Source organism: Sander vitreus, chromosome 10 (genome assembly GCF_031162955.1).
Source record: "Sander vitreus isolate 19-12246 chromosome 10, sanVit1, whole genome shotgun sequence".
NCBI lineage: Eukaryota > Metazoa > Chordata > Actinopteri > Perciformes > Percidae > Sander > Sander vitreus.
In genome coordinates, this window is record NC_135864.1 from 15,074,175 (window position 1) to 15,096,339 (window position 22,165).

A 22,165-nucleotide genomic window follows, 5' to 3' on the forward strand; every position below is an offset into this window, starting at 1 on the left:
TATTGCTCTCCTCCCTTTGTCTCGTTTCCCTTTTCTTGAGAATTGCAAGCACACATACACTAGACTGATTAGTGATAATATTTCGTTTGTTGCATAATCAGTAATATAGTTTTATGGTGTGGGTTACGGATCCAAAATTTTAGCAGCAGCTTATGTTGACAAAGTAAAGAATAAATAGGCAAATGTTTATCATTGAGTTTTATCATTGTTTATTTAACATCTTCACTTCTAAAATAGACAGCATATTGGTAGGCCTAATTATAATAATAGCATAATAATATTACTAATAAATCCAGATTATCTTGATTTCATCACATATTAATTTGCTTACTTGTTTGATTGGGGGAAAACAATTCTAGAAACATGACCAAATGTTCCTGGCATTCAGTTGTACGCCTACAATCCGCAAGGGGGCGACATTTTCCTTCAGGGTGTCGTTATTGGGCAAAAACTGTTTGTACGAAGACCGACATACCGGTATATGAAAACTACACATGTAAACAATATGTTAAATCAAGTGTCAATATTCAGTGTATCTGGTCTCGTAATAATATTACGAGCCGAGCTATTTTTGTAGAATCGGTGATATATTAATTATCCCACGTCCTGCTTACTTTTGTATTTACTAGTTTACTAGTATTTGCTTATTTGGTCGCCCAGTGTACCCATAGACTGTGTATAGTCTACTCGAGTGTACCCTCATCTTGTAATTCCAATATTTCCAACAGTCTTGAAGGAGGCGTGTGGTTGTTGGCTCCGGCTTTCTCATGTCATCTAAGTCGGGGGTTGACTTGAGTCGGGTAGATTTACAATAGAGCAGCGCTGGTCACGTTGTAGCATACCCTTTTCACTGATAATAACACTAATCCGTACACACAGGCCTGGATACCGCACTAACGCTTATTGACACGTTTTAAAGTGTGTTGTTTAGCGACAGCCAACTGGCAACCCTTATAAATGGTACATTCCACATGTGAAACTTCCCTAACAAAAATGGCACATGAGAACTAACCGACATTTATCATCAGTGTTCATACCGAAAACGAAACCTAACCACAGAGTGTGGCTGACACTGATCCCCGTGAAGCTGTAGTAACACGAACCGTTAGCCCCCTCGGCGTCACTCGGCATGGCACTGCAAATATCAGCTCTATTTTCATATATCAGAGCCCCACTGTGCACTGGCCCTCTGTCCCGTGTCCGCGCTGACTTGCAGGGAGCCGGTGTCAAGTTCAAACACATTTTAACTCCTGGAATCCTGCGGCTGGAAGGAAAGCCAGAATCAAGTCCTGTCCGCGGCCATATTAACGCTGCCCTCCGAGCTGAGAAGTTTTCAACAACGACAGCAGCACTTTTGAAGTCCAGCCAGGGGAACGCCTCCTCCTCACCCCGGGGGATGAGAGGTTGGTTAGGCAAGGTAGCCCTCGGTGCCGCCCTCGGAGTGAGCACAGTCGCTTTGGTCTATTCTCGCCACACCGGAACAGTTACCGCCATGGACCGCAAAGTTAAACTGAACTCCGCTGAGGGAGACTGGAAGGAGACCAAAGGTGAGACTGTTCAACCAAGGCCGAGAGGATTAAAATTGAATTTTTGCATGGCTTCATGCAGTGTGCTTTGTCATCAAACTAAAGAGAAACGGTCTCCAGCTGAAAAACACCTGTCCAGCTGTTTTTGCCTGAGTTGGCACAAGACAAAAGAATACAAACTAGCTACCCTAAAAGAATAAAAACTAGCTACCCTATATGCTAAAACAACACCAAAACAAATTCCTTGTATGTGTTAAAAAACGTACTTGGCAATAAAACCCTTTCTGATTCTGATTCTGATGCTCTTAAAATTGATGATACCAAACAATTATCACAGCAAAGCAGCAAGTCCATACAAACATTAGACCTAAAAGAGTAAAATTGGTTGTAGAATTTTGTCTTCTGTAATATCAAAGTAGAGTTTTATATTACACTATAAATTCAATATACAAAACACAATGTAAGTCAGTACAAAGTAATGATATAAATGCTTTTGGGTTGCACAATGATCATTTTAAATTCTTATCTAGTCCAAGATGATCTTTTGATTACATTTTTTATTTATTTGATAATAATATGCAATGGAGAAAAGCAAGCAAATTAGTTGAGTTTAAGAAACTGCAACTCGCAAATATTAGTTTTTTCTTCTTTCTAAAAAATGAGTCATGCAATAAATCAGAAATCACTGTTGACTTAAAGGACAATTCCGCGCAAAACGAACCTAGGGGTTAATAACAGATGTGTTCTCTGGGACATGTTTTCATGCTAATCAAATGTGTTTGGAGCTTGAACGACGCTAGCGCGGACCGCTGATTAGCTTACAACGCTAGTATTCGGGGCACAGGGAAAGTAAAAATAAATCGCTCTTTTGTACCACTAAAAAGGCTCAAAATATCACCAAACTTCAACGGTAGCAAAATGAGGGTCCCTACATGTTAACCGAAGCATTTAGAACATTGTAAGTGTACAGGCAGTTTATTGAACGAAGAGCTGCGGGAGCTCCGTGAAAGGGCTATGAGAGAGAGAGAGAGAGAGCTGCCGCAACACAGCCTCGTACTTTGGGAAACCAGTCATGACTTACAGCTGGCGATGCCAACTAAAATCAAAAGCAATTTGCTCAATATATCTGAAATAATCGCACCGATGTAAAACATAACTTGTCTAGTGTACTTACTCAGTGGATAACTGTCAATCTGGTCCTTCCGATCTGGGTCGCCGTCTCCAATTTATTTTCGGGACATGGAAAAAAGTTTCAAGTACAGCCCTGTTTATCAGAGAGGGGAAATCTTCAGACTGTACCAAACACTGCGTCTCTTGGGTGTTGTGACACAACAGGTCCCACTCCGTGCACCACAGACACTCCTGTTTGGTGGCCATAGCTTCACAATGTCCGCAGGTACACCACCAGTTTCCCGAAGTACGAGGCTGTGTTGTGTATAGCGCTCTCTCTCTCTCTCTCTCTCTCTCTCTCTCTCTCTCGTAGCCCTTTCACGGAGCTCCCGCAGCTCTTCGTTCAATAAACTGCCTGTACACTTACAAAGTTCTCAATGTTTCAGTTAACATGTAGGGACCCTCATTATGCTACCGTTGAAGTTTGGTGATATTTTGTGCCTTTTTAGTGGTCCAAAATAGCGATTTATTTTTACTTTACCTGTGCCCCGAATACTACCGTTGTAAGCTAATCAGCGGTCCGCGCTAGCTTCTTTCAAGCTACAAACACATTCGATTAGCATGAAAACATGTCCCGGAGAACGACAGAGTGGGTACACATCTGTTATTAACCCCTAGGTTCGTTTTGCGCCGGAATTGTCCTTTAACGCTTCAGCCCTAAAGTAAAGTAGGCTACCTTCTATCATATGTAAGCTTATGAAATGTTTCGCAGTATTTTGCTTGTCTTCATAAAGTAAATCTGTACTTAAGCAAACTGGAATTTGAGTGCAAAAGCTGCACAAAGACCATTAAGTACTTTTAGGGTACTGTAATCTTATAACATGCGTTAGGTTTTATGTGGGAATGTAAGTGTTCATTAGGTGGGTATCATAGACCGTAAAAATAAGGTGGCTATGCATGAGCTATTTTTTTGTCTTCATCAAGCTTTTCTTCAGTCTGGTATGCAAAAAGTGCTATGTTTCTCTGTTCCTTAACGTAAATAAATACTTTACAAACTATTTATTTTATATCTAGCTAACCAATTACTGTGGAACCAATCTTCCACTCTCTTTCTCTGTTGTCTCTATCAGACTTTTTGCTGTCTCTGTCTGAGACGGACAGGCGTGAGTACTACAGGACGTCTAACTTCGTGCCACTGGCTGACGTCTCAGTCTGGACTCCCACCGCAGGTCAGACACCCAACATCAGTCAAAGTCACTGTCAAGATCATTCAGGGTTGGGTGGTGGTGCTGGTGAGACTTTACCGGATCGATGCAAAGACATGAATACTTTCACTAGTGTTATCTGATGTTTGGCCACATCACATCAAAGCACTTTCTAAATTAGGAACATAACGTAAAGAGAGCTGGAAGCACATTGCATGCAAAATATAAATATATTTATATATAATATAACCTTCTGATGCAGGCAAATAAACAGAATTAGGCACACACAAAGCAAAAGATGAATATGCTGACATATGCTAGATGCAATGTAACATCAGAAGTTTATGGAAGGGTAAAATGCCCGACCAGGAGCTGGAATGGATGGACAACAGCCAGTAGAATAGGAAACCTCCCTATGGAGTCTAGATAGTGGTGGTGATGAGATGATGAGAATGCTGAAGATCTGGATGTGATGAGGAGGTGGACTTCTGATGAGGAGAAGGGCCACAACGATTTAAAATGACAGCTGACAGCAGCAGAGAGGAAAACAGATTTAAGGTTTGACAGCAGCGACATAATTGGCTGATGGAGCTTGTGCAAAATCTGATTGGTTTAACTAAAACATCCATAATCAGCTGATTAAGACGAAGAAGAGAGTGAGAGAGAATTGTGAATGAATGAAGCATTAAAATAGTCTTCCTGAATGAACTGGCGCTGAGCTTCTTGTGTGTGTCTCATTATCAGGCGGTTCTGAACAAACTCTCTACCAAAGGAATGAAAAGTTGGACAAGAAGATTTCCCTCTACAGTGGTGACATCACCAAGCTGGAGATAGACGCTATTGTCAATGCAGGTATGTGTGTTTAAATGAGTAAGTGTTTGTTTTTAGTTGGAGCAGTGTGTAGATAGTCATCCAACATGGTCCCCAGTGATTATATTTCACACATGATGAAAAACAAGATGAAACATTTTATTTCCTGTTTTGCAACAAATGTAAAATCCAGCAGCGGAATAAAAAAAAAAAAACACATGCACAATAACAATATGAAGAAGAAAGCCAACCAGTGGGAAAATAAGAGAAAGAATTATGGATTAAAAACGTGGTGCTAAACTGAGTGCAGTCTGTTTATGCATCCGTGTGAATGTACTGTATATAAATTTAGCACAAACAACCATGAGGCAGTTTGTGCCCATTATGGACATGTTGTTTTCTCAGGATGTGGGAGGGACAAATGATTACCAACAGGTCTGTACTGTAATGTTTTCTTTAAAGTACATACAGTAAACATAAATATAAAGTCTTCAATACATATATTATGAGTCTGGACAGACATGGATGTAATTTGACTGCAACTTCACTGGTTACAACAGCATACAACCATGAGGCGGTAATTGTAGTTTGGATATCACACCATAAGAGTAGTTTATGATACTATAAAGTCTTAAACTATATGGGACATTCTGCATGTTTACACAAATAGTGTGTTTTGTTTTATTAAAGGTCCTTAAGAATCATTGTTTATTTTTAGTCCTGTCTATGTAGTCTGCCCTAGCCATTTGTTCTGGGGACACCATCCGTTATCACAACCAAACAAAACTCTACATTTTTGTTGTTGTTGCATTTTTGCAACTGGTGGCTACTGCTGCACCTTAGGATTATTTTCATTACCAGTAAACGTGTTGATTTTTTCCCGACCAATCCATTTTTTGTTAAGTCTATGAGATGTTGAAAAATATTGAAAAATGACGTCTTCAAATGTCTTATTTCATTTTTTGGACTGACAATCCAAAACCCAAAGATATTCAATTTACAATAATTATTGTTTGCCATATTTGCTATTTTTGCTTTGTTCAAACATTTTATGACATATATATATTTATATAGTTAATTGGTGATCAAATTGTTGCCAAATAAGTTTCAATTGATATATTGACTAATTGTCTTAGCTGACATGAAAACATACTAAAATAAATTAACAGGTGTTCTGGCAGAAAATCATTTTTAATGTGGTGAAATGTTTTTTTAAATGACTTGCAGACAATAAGACAATTAATTTGTTCCTAGGTTAATTATAATTAAAATATCAATAGTCATGAGGAAGTTTATTAATACTGAAATGTAATTATTTGGGCTTTCCATAGAGAAACCAATGTAATACTGACCAGTTATAAAATTTGTTAAACAAACTGTAATCAAAGGCGTCTTGAGAATTAATCTGAATAACAATAAAAAGCTGATACCAAATATAGTAAAAAGCTGACAACGTCAATGGATACACTGTATTCATCTAACCTAATACACTTTTATTAAATGAGTGATATGATCTTTATACATTTTTAAAGACTAGTATGCCCGCATAACACACTCCCCCTCCCCACCTTCAGTTGTTGTAGGATTAGAGCTTTTTCCAGTGACCATTAGATGGAGCTAAAAGCCAGCTCATTTACTGAAGACCTTTTCCCACAAGGCTGTTTGGGCATTTGGGGGAAATTCAATCGGTGCCTTGGCACAGACGGTGCATTGGGGGAGATTGAGGCAGGCCAGCATGCCTAAATGATGCGGGATGATGAGGCTTTAGCAGAAAATGATAGTTCTTCATTGGCAGCTGACTGTCAGCAGGTGTACGCTGTGGCAGCATCCATTGAATATTTTGATCTTTCACTCTTATTTATGGCATTACTGCTTGTGTTTGTGTGTGCTTGCGACCACGCATCTGCCTGTAAATGTTAAAGTAATAACGTGTGTGTATATACAGTAAGTAATTGTAATTTATCTCTTGTGTGTCTGTAGAGGCGACTTTGTGTTGCAGTGTGCATTTTACAAGAGCTTTTTACAGAGTCGCACGATGCAAAGTAGCATGGAATTAACAAGAGGAAACAGCCAGTAAAGTGTCATTTAGCAGGAGAGGACAAGGCAAGGTGAGGGAGGGAGACAATGCCAGAGGAAACATGACTGAGAGACAGAGCATGAGAGAGAGTCAGCACACCGACTCACAAAAAGCGAGGGGAGAGTCTGGAGGAGTGAAAAGAAGAAAAGAGAGGTAGGGAGAGGACACACAGTGTTTTTAAATCTCGGACTGCATTGCCATGGCAACAAGCAGGTACAGGGTACCCGCAAAGGGGTTTTGGACAGCAGAGTTTGATCATCCTTATTCTGTTTGACTGCCTGGCCGGCCAGCTGACTGTCTCCGTAGTCATTTTGTCGACTAAGCGGCTGACCTTTTCATTCGATGACTAACTGATTGACTAAGAGGCTTTCAGTGAGGTCAGTCGCACTTAAAGAGATATGACATTAAAATAAAAGAGAGGCCAACAGACGTCGAGGGTCAAGAGAACAATTATAAAAGAGACAGTTAGTTATGCTCATTTAGAACATTGCTTGCAAGCTTATTCTCCTGTTGCAGATCTAACAGCAAAGCATGAGCGCTAGAAAGCAGCCAAATCAGCGCCTGTGGTTTTTGACATGTGGAAGGGAGTTTTGCGGATTTCTTTCTGGCTGCTATGAGAGGCCTTGAAGAATAATTTAGCCCATAACGCAGCAAACATTCAATTGAAGCCAACTGTGGCCAATTATACGCTATACTGGCAGACTAGTAGGCAGGCTGGGAGGGGGGCTTCCAGGCCTGGCTGGTGGTGAGCAACTGACTACAGACACACGAAAACACACATATGTAGATGTGGATACAGACACAGAAGCCCCGGAGACCTTTTGAATGAACAGGTGGAAACTAAGTAATGTGCTGCTCCACCCTTCCTTCCTTCCTTCCTTCCTACCCTCAGTCAGCACTGATTGATCAGGTAAAGAGGGCGTTGCATGGAGGCTGGGCGGGCGCTGTTTGTCGTTTGTGTTTCTCTCAATAAAGATCGGATTTACAGTAACTCTTCACTCCTCCCACGTCTCCTCCTCTTCTCCTCCCCCTCCTCCGCCCCCTCCCTCCTTCCTTCCACACTTTTACAGCCCCTGGCTCTTGCCCACTCCTATAAAACACTACAAACATAAAAACCCACAAGCACTTAAGAGCCTTCCTGGTGGGGGTGGGTGGGGTGGATATGGAGGGGAGGAGACGGCGGGCAGAAACATCCTCCTCTTTACACCCCTCAATCACTCCGTCCGGAGAAGGAGAGAGAGATGGAGGGGAGGATATATTGTCTCTGATGGGCTTGCTGATTAAGATGGATTGCACAATGAAATGTCTTTGGACTGATGAGTTCTTGGAGTGTGTGTGTGTGTGTGTGTGTGTGTGTGTGTGTGTGTGTGTGTGTGTGTGCGTAACGACGTCTCTGCAACTAACTTTGCATTAAAACCTTTTTTCAAATTGATTAAATGCAAATTTGCTTAGCTCTACTGAGCTGCATTTTCCCTCGCAAAAGTTGTATTCCTCATTTCCATTCCAGCACTTACTCTCAGCCGTTGTCGTGATTTTAACGTGTTTGACATCAAATGCCTTTTATTTTGCCCTACCTCTTTTCTCTCTGTAGAATTTATATTTATTTGAAAAAGATTTAAAAACTGGACATATAAGTTCTCTCAGTATTTCTTTGTGTAATGTCCTTTTTTCCAGTTGAGCTAACACTGTGTGTCAGAGTAAATGCAGAAGCAGAGTCGGCTGCTAAATCTTTCAGGCTAGACTATAAAAAAACTGTCCCTAAAATTAAGCCGTGCACCGTCAAGTGATAAAGATTATTCTGGTCCTATCTCAGTCTTTAGAGCTTGAACCACTTGTCATTGTCATTTCTGCTCGCTGAGTCTGTGTGTGTGTGTAGTGTGTAGTGTGTGTGATTATACACCTTTACACACTAGTTTGAATGTATTGAAAATATTATATACATGTATGTCTGCATGTGTACACCTGCGCACAGATACACCTGCTGCCAGAAATGAACATGGCTCTATGGATGTGTGTGTGTGTGTGTGTGTGTGTGTGTGTGTGTGTGTGTGTGTGTGTGTGTTGCAATATCAGGACGGGTGTGCGTGCTTGTTGTGTACTTTTGGGTGTGTTTTGAGTGCAGGTGTCCTATCATGTTTGTGTATGCATGCATGAGATAGGGTCTCCCAGGTTTTCCTCTGCAGGTCAGAGATAAAGCTGTTGGATGGCGCTGGAAACCCACTCACCGTGGCAACAGCTGAGAGATACACGATAAGAGCCAATCGTTTTCTTGGCCTGCAGGTGATAGACAGGATGTGTGAGGGAGAGGGTGTCTGTAGACTGTACTGTAACTTCCTCACAGATAAGAAACCTAGAAAGAAAGCTGGACTGATGAGAGGGATGTTGACGTGATGTTGACAGGAAAAAAAAGGTCAGACTTTGTCTCACTTACAGACTCCACTGAATGCGTAATTTTTACTGTCAGCGTGGCATCATTGTGACGTAGGCTTTTAAAAAGGAATATTGTCGGTCATAAGGACAAGCATTTCTTCAGAGAAGCCAAGCACAAACAAGCCAGTTATAACTGATGGAAGACTTGAAAAGCTTTGTGACATTAACAGAAAAAAACATGAGATGCTGACAAAATCAAATGGTACAATTCAGTCAAGACATCACCTCAAACACATCACCTTGAATACATTCTGGCCTGAAAATAATACAACTCTAACTAAACATTAGCCCCTTCTAACTGATTCTGAGTAAGACAAAATGGGCTTATATATATATATATATATATATATATATATATATATATATATATATATATATATATATATATATATATATATATAAAGGGCTGTCAATGTATGTAGTTTACCAGTTTCATTGAACGCACCGTCTGTGTTGTTTTTTTCCGACGGCAGCTGCAGATTGTTACATACCGGTGTCAAACTTTACACCGTTTAGCATTAGCTGTCAGCATTGTAACCGTGTTTAATCCAGCTGCTAGCTAGCGGTAGGCTAACGTTAGCTGCTGTCGAGTATAGTGTTAACTAGCGTCACGTGCAGCGGTGTTTGTGTTGCCGGTATCGTCTGTTTCAGAGCATCAGAGAGAAGCGCAGATATATCAGTGGAACCAGGTTTCGGTAGCCAGGAAGAAGATTTTTACAAGTAAATGTTCCAATTAATGATCCAGGCAGCACATTCTCGTCTCCCTCCTTCATTTTACAGTTGAATGGTGGCTAGAACGGCTCTGGGTCAAACGTCAATATGGAATGGATTAATCTGCGTTATTTTTTTTTAACGCGTTATTTTTTCTCAGATTAATTAATCGAAATTATTAGGGCTGTCAAAATAACTTAATAATTTATTTATTTATTAATTTAGTTAATTTCGATTAATTAATCTGAGAAATAAATAACGCATTAAAAAAATTAACGCAGATTAATCCATTCCATATTGACGTTTGCATACAGACGAAAATCTGGTGCCACTGATATGTCTGCGCTTCTCTCTGCTGCTCTGAAACAGACGTTACAGGAAACACAAACCCCGCTGCATGTGACGCTAGTTAACACAATACTCGACAGCAGCTAACGTTAGCCTACCGCTAGCTAGTAGCTGGATTAAACACGGTTACAATGCTGACAGCTAACGCTAAACGGTGTAAAGTTTGACTGTGTTTTACTGTAGAGGATTCAACACCGGGATGTAACAATCTGCAGCTGCCATCGGAGAAACAACACAGACGGTGTGTTCAATGAAACTGGTAAACTACAGCCTTGTGGTGCATTTGAAGTTATTGTAAATGTCCTTTTCCTATCTTGTTGTTGTTTTTGTCGTTCAACAGCAATTTACTGGTGAAATAAGTTATTGTTATACATTATTATTAAATCATTTAATTTTGACCATATGGCCTTAGCAATAAACAAGCCGTTCTTTAATGTCACCAACTGTTGTTTAGTACCCTTTTTTTTTTTCTTTTCTTTTTTTGCTTTCTTAAAAAGTATCGGTTCAGGCACCGTTAATTATGTATGCGATTAATTTCGATTAATTAATCACAGAGTATGTAATTAATTAGATTACATTTTTTTAATCGATTGACAGCCCTAAAAAATATATATATATATATATATATATATATATAGATATAGATTACAATCCAAATATAAAAACATAATGGAATATATTGCAGTAAGACTCAGGAAATCTGTATTGCTTTCATCTATTTATTTTCCTTTGGATCAACTTCTAATTATATCTGAGTCACCACACACGTAGCCTATCATTTACTCCTCCCTCCCTCTTTTGCGTCTTTTGTTGGGGAATTAACCTCCTTTTAATGTGCATATGACAATTATTCACCTCAGTGATAGGCTACATGAATTCATTTTAAAGAATTAATAAACCCCTGGACTGTTATATTTCAGATGTGTTTGAGCAATATTTCTACTCATGTTCAAAATTTTGCGCACATTCAAAATATATCACATCTGTGCTCTCTGAGATTTGGAGGCGTCGTGATATTTTGAGAAAAATAAAGTGATAATAGGCTATTGCAAGAATGAAATCACAATATTTCAGAAAAGAATCCACCTGCACCACAGTCTGCTGTGCATTATGTGATTGCTCTGCTGATACAGTAGATCTCAGACCTTCTGACAGGCACAGAGCCCCATTTGAGACTCTGGTCTCTGAATGAGACAAAGTTCAGGGAAGTGGCTGAACGCTGCTCTACATCGGAGGTGGAAAACCGAAACTAGACCTACTGCAGAAATACACAGAGCACAAACGGGACACATCTACCGCAGCATGCCCACAGCAGAGCGCGTCCCTTATAAACCTGAAGCTGCACAGACCACGGAAGGTCTGTGCCGCTGCTCGTCTCTATTTTTACAGCGAGAGTGGACGCTAAGCGACGCACAGGTCTGCTTCAGAGCTCCGTGTGGTTGAGGGGGCGCCCTAGGATGATCATGTTTAATAAATATGTTTTATTTCGCATGTCATTCTAATTCTATTATTAATGAGAAGTAGACCCCCAACGCAATCGCCTAGTTCGCCTATAGCAATCGCCAGCCCTGTGTGTGTGTGTGTGTGTGTGTGTGTGTGTGTGTGTGTGTGTGTGTGTATATATATATATATATATAAATAAAATAAAGTCCAGTTGGCTAATATTTTTCTATACGCCGTCTTCACATTTTCAACACATTACTGTCAAGCTGTTTGTTTTGGGGACGTGGAAAGTTTTTCTTAGAACATTAACATTTTTCAGACTGTCTTCTTGGGCTCACCATATTTATAACATCCAGATGTTTGGCTGCCTCGCTCCAGTTGTTTTAGTGGCACAAACTGCTGCGGTGAATGTGTTGCAACCTTTAAATGTCTTGTCCTTGAAGACAACTCACAATTTTTCACATCTAGTTTCCAAATAAAAACATCAGGGTCGCTGATTATATTCATTATCAATAAATCTGCTGATTATTTTCACTAATGTTAGTTTTATCTGTAAAATGTATTGTATTGTAATGCAATGTGTAATATATTTTTAGAGCTGCAATACTAAATCTATTAATCGATTGTCAATCAATTTTGATAATCGGTGAATTGTTTCGGTCATTTTTCAAGCAAAAATGCCAAACATACTCTGATTCCAGCTTCTCAAATGTGAGGATTTTCTCCTTTTCTTTTTCATATATAACAGCCTTGGTCTTTAGTTTCTGGATGTTAGTGGAGGTGACACGCCACCGCTATACAGCACTGTGGGAAAGCCTGTTATGGTTATCAGAGCTTTGATATTATCTCACTGTAAAATGTAAATATAGATACATTAATATGAAGCTTGAATTTAAGACATCAGTACAGCAAAACCCTTCCAATATCAACTTAATGTTTCATTATTACCAGTGTTGGGCAAGTTACTTTTAAAAAGTAATTAGTTACAGTTACTAGTTACTTCTTCCAAAAAGTAACTAAATAAGTTATTCAGTTACAAATTATGGAAGTAACTAGTTACTTCAGAAAGTAACTATTGTGTTACTTTCAAGTACATTTTTAAATGCTCAAATGTGACCCCACCTCCACCTACCCCTCTTTAATGGAACTTAAAATACATGTGCATGTTCAATTATTTATAATAAATCTGATTATTTTAATGAAATGGACACTTAATACAATACATTATTAACGTGTACACAAATCTAAACTATTTTAATGTTGCTGTGGGACAAAGTGAGACTAGCCTCCAATCAAATGCCATATGTAGATATTATGTTTATATAGTGGATCGATACAAATAACACAACACCTCAACAGGCCACAACTGGGCTAAATTAAATTATGCTTGTTAAGCACTATACCAAAAAATAAATAACAAATATATACACTCTTTGTAGTGCAAGTAAAGTAAGTGGCCTGATGTTTATACTTGTGTGTGGGTGGGTGATAGAGCCAGGGAGAAGTGAGAGAGTGACGGCGATTAGCTTTGGAGCGAGTAGCGACTCTAGAGTCATAGTGAGAGAAACAACATGTCTCCCCTGTTCTTTCTGACCATGGTGGAAAATCTGTAGCAGGAAAAGTTAACCCTCTCCTTGATTTCGAACACCCGCCCAACTCTACCTCTGATTGGCTTACCATGACATTTTACTCAACCTCAGCCAATCGTCAGCATTTATGCACTTGCGTCATGCACTGCCCACTAACCAAGGAAGAACAGTAAAAAAAAGTCTTTGCCTCTCGGCTCAGACTCAGAGATCTAGTTGGTCTGATGAAAAAAACAAAACATAGTAACGCGCCTCATTTTTTGGTAGTAACGGTAATGTGTTATTAAGATGGCAAGAGTAATCAATTAGATTACTCGTTACTGAAAAAAAGTAACGCCGTTATTTATAACGCCGTTATTCCCATCACTGATTATTACATAACTACGTATAAGAGGATGGGTGTGGGGGTAAGCATCAATAATTGAACATCAGTGTTTGAGCTTGGATGCCTCCAATATAAATTCAACACAGCGGTGGAGCATCTTTTATTGCTTCCAGAGAAGTCTGTGGTTGATGAAGACCGATAGTTGAATGATAGCTGTAGTGGAGATTGGTTATGGAGCTTGGTTATAGAGGATGAAGGGACCAGGGCGTTGGGTGGGCATGGAGACAGACAGACAGACAGACAGAGACTAGAACAGCTGGAGGAGAAAGGTGAGAGAGATGTGTTCAGTGATCCTGTTTGATTTTAAGAGGATAAAACGGGTGATCCCCTCGGTTCTGCAGGTATAGAGCCCCTTACAAGAGCAATGCCCTACAGTAGCACAGCATCACACCCCTCTGCAAGGCTTCACTGATTCTTAGTTTGCTTTGTCAATGGAGCTTAGCGCTGTGCTTAGCACCTGGCAGACATCCGTGCTTTCGCCACTGCTCAAGTGTGTATGGAAGATTGTCAGGTCTGACTTGTTGTTGTAAATTGCTTCAGAGCAGCTAAAATTGTTTTTCAGATCTCACCTGAGCTGCAGTTTCCTCATTTGACTGGAGTAATGGAGGACATGGAGTGGAAATCTAACTTTGCATGTGTAACCACTTTATAAGGGTTTTAACAGCATCAGGCCAAGGATTAAGTGATTTTTGTCACAGATTGACTTTGAATGCCACAATATCTACTCCAGTCTCAGTGCTTAAGCTGCTGATAGTCTGTTTGTTTTAAGTATGTGCATCATGTAGCACTTTTTAGAGGATATTCAAGTTGTAGCCAGCTGTAGCATTTTTTCCTGCCTGAGGAATTAATGTTTTCAAGGCTGCATTTCATCCTTTGATAATAATAATAATAATAATAATAATAATAATAATAATAATAATAATACATGTATTTTATATAGCACTTTAAAAGGTGCTCAAAGGCACTTTACAAGGTCAACGAAAAACAAAAACAGTAACTGATCGGTAACAGGATCAGTTTAACAACAACAGTAACAACTAGAGATAAATATTAAAAGGTGCCACAAAACAGCATAGAAACAGGATGGCTGCCACTTTTTCATCAAGTCACTTATCCAAGGTTTTCAAGAGGAGGGAGGGACGTGTTATTGTGATCCAGCCAGCCTCCCTGGTAGTAACAGGGGTCAGAGGAGGTGATGGAAAGCCCAGAACAGAGACTGTTGAGGTCCCACAGGCCCCCACAGTGTGTGCTCTCTATGTCTCTCTGTGCTGCAGTAACCATACATCTACCCTTGAGCTCTTGTCAGCTCCTCTTAGGACAGGCTCATATCGCAAGATGCAAAATGTCACACCAAGTTTGCTATCGCAGAAAAATATTTTACATGGGGGTGTGTGTGTGCTCTAAGATAGCCTCAAAACAGATACATAGACTGTGAAAAGAAGACCAGATACTATAACGTGGGCTTGAATGTATTTATGTGTGTGTGTTTTGATGCATAAGGGGTGCTTGAATTAAAGCAAGATAAAATACAAATCTGCCTCTCAGCTGACTTTCTACTTTTGTAAGAATTAATTAAGAGTTGTATTGTTTACTCAAAAAAGCAAAATGGGTTCATATGCTGCTGCTATGAAGCAGAACCAGTTACAGATCCCTCATGAACCGCACTGTTTCTCCCTGCCCTAGTAACTGTACTTCCTTAGCTCTAGTTCCTATAGCAGTATCCCCACTGCTCTGACTTTGTGTTTTGTGAAGCTGCGCTAAAGGACACATTCTCACAATATACCAGTCAACTGTCTGTACCAACCCACACAAGCACTTCCAGGGGCAAATTGGTATTGCTGATGCTGCTTAGGTTTCAGAGTAAATATGATGTGCTGTCAAAACATAACGCTGCCATGACCACCTCTACCAGCTACCAGTGGATATAAAAAGTCTACACACCCTTATGAAATTGCAGTTTTTTTAAATAGACCAAAATAACAACAAAGTGAATGTCAGGCTTGTTCCATCTTTTATGTGATCTTCCATCAAACAAAACTCCAGAGAAAACAACAAATAGTCAATTATTAGGAACAATTCAAATACAGCACGATGATTGCATTCGTCTGCACACCCCGCCTAACTAATAACTCTGTGGAAGTACCCTTTGCATGTATTACAGCAGCAAGTCTTTGGGAATAAATCTCTATTTACTTTGCACAGCTAGACTTTGCAATTGTAACCCACTGTTCTTTGCAAAAATTGTGAGGGGATCTCCTGTTTACAGCTCTCTTTAGGTCATTCCACGTTTTCGATGGGATCGAGGTCAACGACTTTGATTTTCCGTGTTGGAGGCCATGCCTTAGTCCACTTGGATGAGTGCTTTGGGTCATTATGTTAGAATGTGAAATTCCTCTTCATCTTCAGCTTTCTGACAGAGGCCAGCAGGTTTTATGCCAACATATCTTGATATTTTCAGCTATTCATTATCCCGTCTATCTTGACAAGAGCCCCTGACCCAGCTGAAGAGAAGCAGCCCAAAGCAGGCCTCCAGCTGCTACCACCAACAATCTTCACAGTGGGTATGGTGTTCCTTGGATGATAAGCTGTTTTAGCTTTGTGCCAAACATATGTTTTAGAATTAAGGCCGAAAAGTTCAACCTTTGTCTCGTCAAACCATAACACATTTCCTACATACTGTAGTTTGGCAGGGCTCCAGACTGCGACCATTTTTGAGACAGTGCGAGTATTGTGTGACCTGCAAATTAAATTTTTTTTTATATTTTTTATTTTTTGGCCATTTTCGGCCTTTATTTTGACAGGACAGCTAAAGACATGAAAGGGGAGAGAGAGGGGGGAACAACCTGCAGCAAAGGGCTGCAGGTCGGAGCCGAACCCAGACCCGCTGCGTCGAGGAGCAAACCCCCACAATGGGCGCCCGCTCCACCAACTGAGCCATCCTGGCGCCCGCGACCTGCAAATTTGACAACTTATTTATTTTATTTTATATTGAAAAACGAGGAGAGAGCAAGTCTGTCAGAGTTGGAGTGAGAGGGGGAGAGTCCGTGAGTGATTAGTCAACTGCGTGGGTTGTCTAGATCAACCAAGGTTCAGGATAGTTCCGCTGGATGTTCCGCCGGATGTCCCTCACTTTCTGCTTTCTTTGCGTTTACTTTAAACCCCGGTCGCATCAAGGAACATTAACCGGAACCTTTGAGTAACGTTACACTCTGAAAATGGCAAGTGTTGAAGAAAATTTTGATCGTGCAACAAGGCAGGCCAGCTTGGTTTGTTCAGGGAACGATTGTAAAGATTTACAAAAAATATGTTTATGGCATCTACTCTCTAACTGGGACTATTTGGAACCAGATGGCGGGGGATTTGCTATGGACAAAATACACACGGCGATTATCTGGAAATGAATTGTCGTCGATCCAGACTAGGTTTTATCCAAACAACAGTTCAAAACCAAAGAAAATGTAGTTCACTATCATGTCTGACAAAGAAAAGCAGGAAAGCTTCACATTTCAGAGCCTTGAAACAGAAAACTTTGGCACAGTTGCTTGAAAATTACTTATTCATTGATTATAAAAATTGTTACTGATTACTTTCCAGTCGATCGAATAAAAGTAATAGATCAATACATAGGCTCTAGTCTGTAGCCTCAGTCGTTTTACTGTTCGTGCAGAGCCACTGGGTGTCATCTTTGATTCACAGGCACACATTGACAGCAGTGACAGGACCTTTTAAATTACTGTATTTAATGTGTAAACACAGCAAACGTCTCAATCATTAATGTGCTTGAATATGATATTTTTCTTCTGTACTAAAGACTGGACTTTATCAAAGCTGTGTAAATTAAAAAAAAAGTTTATTTATAGAACCAGTGTGAAATAAAAAAATGTATTTAAATTTTTAATGTTAGAGTAGACTGTCACTGAGGAGACATACTTGCTATGATTACCATCATCCCTGTGCAGTAATATTGCTTCTGAAAAGAGCTAATATCTAAGCTATAGTAATTTCTCTCTGTATTTGTTTTGAGGCCTTTCTCACTTAAAACTCCTCATGATACATGTACAAATCAAATGAATAGAACATTACTCTTCCACACCCATTTAAAGTGGCTCATTTTTAATGGTAAAGTAAATTGAAGGCTGTGGGCGTATTTCATATCCTTAAGGCTTGAGACGATCTAAGGCTCACCACTGTGAGGAATCAGGGTCTGTATGCTTCAAAACTTACTTTAAAAGTAGCTTTTAAACTGGGCTTGACTGACATTTGGTTTTATGTTCAGCAGTAGATTTCTGCTAGTTCTCATACTTGTCATCACTGCACTGAAGTCGTGTTATGTCCTTTTGTATCTGTGTCTTTGCCATGGGCGAAGTTTGGAGACTGCAGCATGAGTTTAGACAGTGCTGCTGCTCTAGTTTTTCCAGTTCATATCTGTCCGAGTTAATTACGGTACAACTGTCAGAAAGACCACTTTACTGGTCATTTGGGCAGCGACATTAATGCTCTCCGTGTACTGAAAAATTTGAGCTTTCAAGGTTCAGTACCCAGAGTTTCTGCTGGATGCTCTAATGTCCAGTTTGTGTCTCAATTTGAGTGGGAGATGGAAGAAAAGCTATGATTTTTTATGGTGCATCTCCAGAGTTTTGTCCTCTCCCTTCCCCCTTTTTTTTCTTCACCGCTTCCATTTAGACATCATCGCAGGGATGTGACCCGAGAGGAGCGAGACATTGGCATCAGACAAACGGGCCTTAGTTTACAGCTTCAGATTGATTTACACCCTGACATTGAGAAGTTAACATACCCTTCGAGAGTTAATCCCTAATGTTGTCCAGGTCAGTAAATAAATGGAATAAGAAAAGCCAAAGTGAAGGAGTTTGCAGAAAAGCTCATTCGTGCTAATTATTTCTCTCCCACCCCTCCCTTGTTAAAAGCTTTCCCACCCCTCCAATCAATCGCCACTTTAGCGAGCAGGAAGGGATGGAGGAAGTGCGAGCCTCATTAGCCTGATTGGGCCGATGTGGGAGATGGAAGGAGATGGAGTGAATGAGGGAGTAAAAGAGAAAAGGAGTCAGCTTGATCATCAGTACTTGGCCCATCAGAGCTTCTGTCATCAAGGCAAGTGCTGCTTTCAAATCTGTTGGTTTGTTGTGCAGCGTTGTGACTCCTGGTATGCCGGGAGAAGATCTTCTGAAGGTGCAGGAGGGGAAGCCGTTGCTGGATTTAGTTTAGCGATTTTGTTCTGTCTGTGGTAAAGTTAAGGTTGTCAATCTCAAAGCTGGATGGACGGGAAACTTCACCTTTTTCTTCTTAAGTATGGTTGAGAGATTAAGGGTACAGTATGCTTAAAATGAACTAGACTGTACAAAGTGCCATCCAACGGCAAGTGTTAACAGCTGTTCTGAATGATTAGCATGGCTGCAGACCTTTTGAATCTTTCTTTTTTCGGCCTTTGTGACAAATGTAAAGTAACCGCCACCATAGCTTCCATGTCGTCTGGAAATAATGTTGGCCTGACAGATTCATCACTTGCTATTGATTGGTTAGAGCATAACCCCTTCTAACAAGAAATCGGCTAACATGAACACAATGTCATACTGAATTAAAGAAATGCAACGGAAATTTGGTCAGATACTCAGGCTACAATAATGGCCACACTTAAAGGCCTCCCATCATAGCCTCTTCCTGACAGCATCCTACTGCCTTCCTGATCTCTGTCTCTAAACCTTTTGTCTTTGAACTTCATCATTAACCTACCTTACATTAACACCTCCACACACCTGGACACTCGTTACATAAAGATTGTCTGTTCTAGAAAAGTTACAAAAATGGTCAGGTGCAGTCCTTCTCAATTCCAAAGTTGGAAAGTCAAGCGAAGAATGCGCTTATAGAGCACTATTAAAAACAATAAATATTTACCAAAGTGCTTTAAGGAGATATATTAAATACAAGAAAAATAATTAGAACAGGTACATGTGAAATAGACAAAACTGCACTAACTTTGGCAGATGTATTCATGTAGGCAGCCATAATTCATAGTAAGAAGCTAATTGAAAAAAAAGAAGAAATATTCATGTGATTATATTACTAATTGAGAGGATTCACTTTGCTTCATTTGACGTCCAAAATGGCTGACTAAATGTGACCATGCTTATTGATATTATATAAAGCAAGTCCTCTGAGGTTGTGGCAGTGTGACAATAATGTGCAGTTTGTACAGCAGCCAGCTGTCAAACTTGTATGTCTTTCCTTGTGTAGGGCGCAGTTCAATTTTCTGTGATGTCTCACTTAATGCACTCCTTAGTGTAGCAATAATCGTTTGCATTCCCAGTTCTTTATGACAATAATGGTGCACCTTTTTTCAAATATTGGTTTTAGTGCCAGACAAGTAATCAGCCTAGCATTAAGGCTTTGGCTGTGCATCCAAAGTCCTCGACTCCTTGGCTGCTCAGGTCGAATACTTGAGCAGCTCCACACAAAACAAAATACGCACGCTAAGTCGCCACTATCACCTGATGATGATGAATGGCCTTTTTTAATGAGTTTATCAACCTATTATGATTGATGTTTTTCATTTAGACTTTTGACATTGAATCCAACCCTGTTTAACTGAACCAGCTGTGCAAATGATGTTGACTAGAACTAAGACACACAAGACGGAATGAGAACAAATTAGATATGGAAATAAAAAGCACATTGGGGGAAGATTATCCTCATTATAGGCAGTGCTGTTTGAATAATAAAGTATAATGCAGCCTGACAATAAGCCTCCGTTTTCTCTCATCTTTGTAATCATAGCTTAGTGAACAAAGTACAAAGGATGCACCATTGTAACCTCCAAAATGGGCTTTAATCTAACCCTGAGTCCTCTTCCCCTGTCTCCACCAGGAAAGGGGCCCTTATTGTCCGCTCAAATGTCCTCATCACAAGCAATGCTTTTGTCACATAATCACACACACAGACACGCAAAGAGTACTGAGACTACGCACAGCACACACTGCACACAATTACCATCTTGTAATTGCGATCTATCAGGCGTTGTGAAGTGGTGCCCAATGTGCATGCTGTCGGCCCCGCTGCATTATCAGAGCTTAGGAAATGACAAGCCTATTCATAGGAACTATTTATCCACTTATCCTGTTGTCACCATTGTCCATGGGTGGACAACCCTTGTTAGAGCCGGACTGACCGACAGGTCCATCAATCAGCGCATCAGTTTGTAAAGTGTAGATGTTCCCTGAAAGTGGGACATGAATTAGTGGATTTAGTTAAAAGGTCAACATAACATCCTGTACAGTTTGTCTTGTTAAGTCCAGAGAAGAGATAATGAACATCTGGTTGTAGCCCATATACAGCACATTTTATTGTCACAGATTTACCTGATTTGTATAATCCTAGCTACAAATGTATTGAGCTTTTAAACTGGTAATCTATTCAACCTGTGGCATTTTATATTAATTATTCCAGTTGATTAAAGCATAATGTTTTGTTTTTCAAAGCCCCTGGTAAACATCTGTTTTCAGAGCACATGCAAGAACATTGCTTTGGTCAAGTCACTTTCAACACACTGATGATTTAAAAAATGAAGAATATTTATCCCTGAAGTTTGGTTCCTGATGTATATCAAGTAAACTAAAAGCAAACTGTGGGTGAATGTCTCTGTCATAAAAATCCAGGGACACTGTGGTGCATTGAGATACAAAGGACACCTCAATCACAGTAATGTCAAGCATTGAAAAGATTTATTACACCCTTTACTTTCTGTGTCTTCTGCAAGATAAACAGCTGCGTGCATGTGTGTTAATCTTTTTTTAAGAGTCTTTTTTTGGGCATTTTATGCCTTTATTTCCATAGGACAGATGAAGACATGAAAGGGGAGAGAGAGGGGGGAATGACATGCAGCAAAGGACCGGAGGTCGGAGTTGAACCCTGGGCCGCTGCGTCGAGGAGTAAACCTCTACATATGTGTGCCTGCTCTACCAAATGAGCTAACCCGGCCACATGTGTGTTGTTAATCTTTGCACATTTTTGTGTGGGTATTAGGGTTGGGCGGTATCCAAATTTTGATACCGTCAAACCTCCTCCCTATTTTACCGCGGTATACCGTATTACCGTGACTAATTAAAAATTATGACGTCACCAAACCGTTGGCTTGTGCACCGTTCATAAACCAAATACCAAACACTAATACTGAAACAATAATAACATAACAACAACTTATAAAAAACGAGTTTCTCCTCCACACTGTCACGTGATGACAACCACACATAATTACATAAATTATATTTTGTGGCGTGCAAGCGGGGCAGACGTGTGCTGGGGGGGCAGCAGCGCGTGGACAAACTGCTGCCGGTTGGCGAGGAAAATCCTGTCTGCCTCCACAGCCAGCTCCCGATAGTCTCTGGAGGAAGAGAGAGGGGGAGCAGGCCAGTGCGGTGCGCACGGGTGCTGGAAGCTGCCGCAGGAAAATGTGGGCGAAGAGGAATGAGGGATCCGCCGCGCCCAGCACAGCCAGCATCCTCTCCATTAACTCGGATGGCTTG

General features: G+C 40.3%; 1 protein-coding gene across 2 annotated transcripts in view; it reads left to right on the forward strand.

Moving 5' to 3' along the window:
* Positions 1 to 1,009: 1,009 nt before the first annotated feature.
* Positions 1,010 to 22,165, forward strand: part of macrod1 (mono-ADP ribosylhydrolase 1) — a 112,221-nt gene continuing 91,065 nt past the window's right edge. The window contains exons 1-3 of one of the 2 annotated variants that reach the window (XM_078260475.1): positions 1,010 to 1,547; positions 3,767 to 3,865; positions 4,586 to 4,693. In XM_078260475.1, the coding sequence (XP_078116601.1) occupies positions 1,130 to 1,547; positions 3,767 to 3,865; positions 4,586 to 4,693 (625 nt within the window). In that variant the 5' untranslated portion in view covers positions 1,010 to 1,129. The remainder of the gene's footprint in view (positions 1,548 to 3,766; positions 3,866 to 4,585; positions 4,694 to 22,165) is intronic. The other variant, XM_078260476.1, reaches the window with a different exon arrangement.